Here is a 2,872-nt window from a genome sequence, read left to right on the forward strand (position 1 = left end):
CTGCGAGGGACTGGCCTGCAGCTTCGGCTGGAACTTCACCGCCTGCGCTCAGCGGCAGAGCTGCCGATACGGGCTCAGCAACTACTACCAGGTGCTGCTCGGGGCCATCGCCCGCCCTGGACCCTTCTCCTGGCCGGGTTTGTGCTGCAAGGGGTGGGTTTCCCAGGGCAGCCCTGTGCCCGGCATCCCCCCAGCATCCTGGGAGGCACCTGTGCCGTTAAAGCACCCATGTAACGGGGATGCACCGGGGAGCGTGTCTTCCTCAGGCTTTTGGACGCGGCTGGACTTCACCGCCCAGATAATGTTGATGGAAAAGCACTGAGGGCAGCAGGATGGAGCCCAGGGGCTGGAGGTCCCTTAGGGCCAGGGTGGAGGATGATGCGCTGGGGGTGCCGGGGTTCCTGACTGCCTGGTTTTCGGGCAGAGCATGAGCATGGTGTCTGGATTTGGCCCCCTCATCACGGCGGGGATTTTTGGCGCTACCCTCTCCTCGGCACTGGCCTGCCTCGTCTCAGCCCCCAAAGTCTTCCAGGTGAGGGGGTGGTGTGTCCACGTCCCCCAGCTCCCGTCCCCAAGCCCGGCAGCGGGCGATGCTCCAGGCGCACGCTCAGCGCTGTGGGGCTTTGCGGCCATGAGCAGCCCCAGGGCGAGGAGGATGCTGTCACCGGCGAAGGTGCAAGGCCAGTTTGGCCTTTGCTCTTACGGGTGCAAGAGCCACCACGGCACTGCCTTCCCATGTCCGCGGCGAAGCCCGCCGCCCCCAACGCATCTCTCCCCGCAGTGTCTCTGCAGGGACCAGCTCTACCCTCTCATAGGCTTCTTCGGGAAGGGCTACGGGAGGAACAACGAGCCCATCCGCGGCTACATGCTCACCTACATCATCGCCGTTGGCTTCATCCTCATCGGTAGGTGCTCGCCGCCCTGGCACCCTCCTGGTGCCCGCCGCCAGCCGGGTGGCTCAGTCCCCACCGCTGACAGATCGCTCTCCTCCTCCTCCTCCCTGCAGCCGAGCTCAACGCCATCGCCCCCATCATCTCCAACTTCTTCCTCTGCTCCTACGCCCTCATCAACTTCAGCTGCTTCCATGCCTCCATCACCAACTCTCCAGGTGGGCTGTGCCGCGCCGTGCCATGCCACGTGGCGGGTGGCTCCCCATCTGGCTCCCCGTCCCGGCAGCGGCCACTGTGTGTGTTTGCGTGCAGGCTGGCGACCCTCCTTTCGGTATTACAGCAAGTGGGCCGCGCTCTTCGGGGCCACCGTCTCCGTGGTGATCATGTTCTTGCTGACCTGGTGGGCGGCCCTCATTGCTTTCGGCATCGTCATCTTCCTCCTGGGATACGTCCTCTACAAAAAGCCGGGTGCGTGGTGGTAACCCGGCACCGGCGACGCCCCAGGAGGTGCCTGGCCCCGTTGCTAATCCATCTTCCCCACGTAGATGTCAACTGGGGCTCCTCCATGCAAGCCAGCTCGTACAACATGGCCCTCAACTACTCGGTGGGGCTGAGCGAAGTGGATGAGCACATCAAGAACTACAGGCAAGGACGGCTCAGCGCGGTGCTGGGCACGGAGGGAGGGGGATGTGGAGCCAGCCAGCCGCCGTCGCCAGCAAACCCAGGATGGCTTCATGCCCATGGCCACGTCCTCACCACCATCCTCAGTAACCGGGAGCCCCAGCAAAAAGTCTCCAAAATCCCACGTCTTTGCTGTGTGGCAGAGGTGGAAAGGAGGGCAAACCTTGCCTTTCCCCTACCAGGCAGACGCGTTGGTCTCATCTGATATAAAAAGACCAAAGAGTGAGGCTGGACCCCCAGCCGCATGACTTCATCTCAGCCTAAAGATGCTCCCTGTAGTTGCCGCTCGCCAGGCACAGGAGAAGAGACGCGGCTCGTTTCGGAGAGGCTCGGTGCCTCCAAAGTACCAGCCTTTGCGCCCTTTTCTCTCCCTGCCCGCAGGCCGCAGTGCCTGGTGCTGACCGGCCCTCCCAATTTCCGCCCGGCCCTGGTGGACTTTGTGGGGACGTTCACCAAGAACCTCAGCCTGATGCTCTGCGGCAACGTGCTGATCGTGAGTCACCTGCAAAAGCCGTCTGGCTCCTTGTCCTGGGGGCTCCGGTCACCCGTGGGCGGTGGGCTGGGAAATCCAGATGCGTCCTGGTGGGCTCACGGGGTGGGGATTGAAATGTGCCCATTTGTGTGCTGCTGGATGATGAAATGTTTCATCTGGAAGCCTCTCCAGCGTGTTAAGCAATATTGATGAAGCACCAGGATGTCCCTGTGGGCTAATGGCTTCCCCTTGCCAAGTCATTGCCAAAGAAAAGATGCGGTAGGACGAGGCGGTTGCTCAGAGGACAGGGGTGGTCCTGCAGCCCTGAAGCCTGAAGAGCAACTGGGGACATGTGGGGCAGCAAATGCCAGCTCATCCGCAACCATGACGCTGCTGGCATCGTGCGCATTGGCTGTTGACTCCCAAAATTCACCGGTTTTCTTGCTGTGATTGCAACCTCCCATGTGGGCACTGATTACAGCACGCAATGATTTGGGAGGAGAGGAGCTGGAGGTCCTCGGTGGCAAGACCACCAGCTGGAAGGGGCCGCCTGTGCCTGAGCCCCTGCCCCTTGCTCCTCCCAGGGACCGCGGAAGCAGAAGATGCCGGAGTCCCAGCTGACGGCGGACAGCCACACCAAGTGGCTTATGAAGAGGAAGATCAAGGCTTTCTACACGGATGTGGTGGCTGAGGATCTGAGAAGTGGCGTCCAAATGCTCATCCAGGTAGAGCCACCCTCTGCCGCCGACCATCAGGGTCCCTCCTCTTCCATCACTGCGCGGGGGGCTCTGACTGCCCTCCCGACTACTGCCCCCCCCCCCCCTCTGCC

The 2,872-nt window shown here is 62.3% G+C and overlaps 1 protein-coding gene across 1 annotated transcript in view; it reads left to right on the forward strand.

The window, feature by feature from the left end:
- SLC12A3 (solute carrier family 12 member 3) overlaps positions 1-2,872 on the forward strand; it is a 14,933-nt gene that overhangs the window by 3,651 nt on the left and 8,410 nt on the right. Inside the window, exons 11-18 of the mRNA XM_009276797.1 lie at positions 61-91; positions 425-532; positions 782-905; positions 1,007-1,108; positions 1,203-1,358; positions 1,436-1,535; positions 1,953-2,064; positions 2,628-2,768. Of these exons, the coding sequence (XP_009275072.1) occupies positions 61-91; positions 425-532; positions 782-905; positions 1,007-1,108; positions 1,203-1,358; positions 1,436-1,535; positions 1,953-2,064; positions 2,628-2,768 (874 nt within the window). The remainder of the gene's footprint in view (positions 1-60; positions 92-424; positions 533-781; positions 906-1,006; positions 1,109-1,202; positions 1,359-1,435; positions 1,536-1,952; positions 2,065-2,627; positions 2,769-2,872) is intronic.

The sequence above is a fragment of the Aptenodytes forsteri genome, unplaced genomic scaffold (assembly GCF_000699145.1).
Source record: "Aptenodytes forsteri isolate BGI_AS27 unplaced genomic scaffold, ASM69914v1 Scaffold33, whole genome shotgun sequence".
Classification (NCBI taxonomy): Eukaryota; Metazoa; Chordata; class Aves; order Sphenisciformes; family Spheniscidae; genus Aptenodytes; species Aptenodytes forsteri.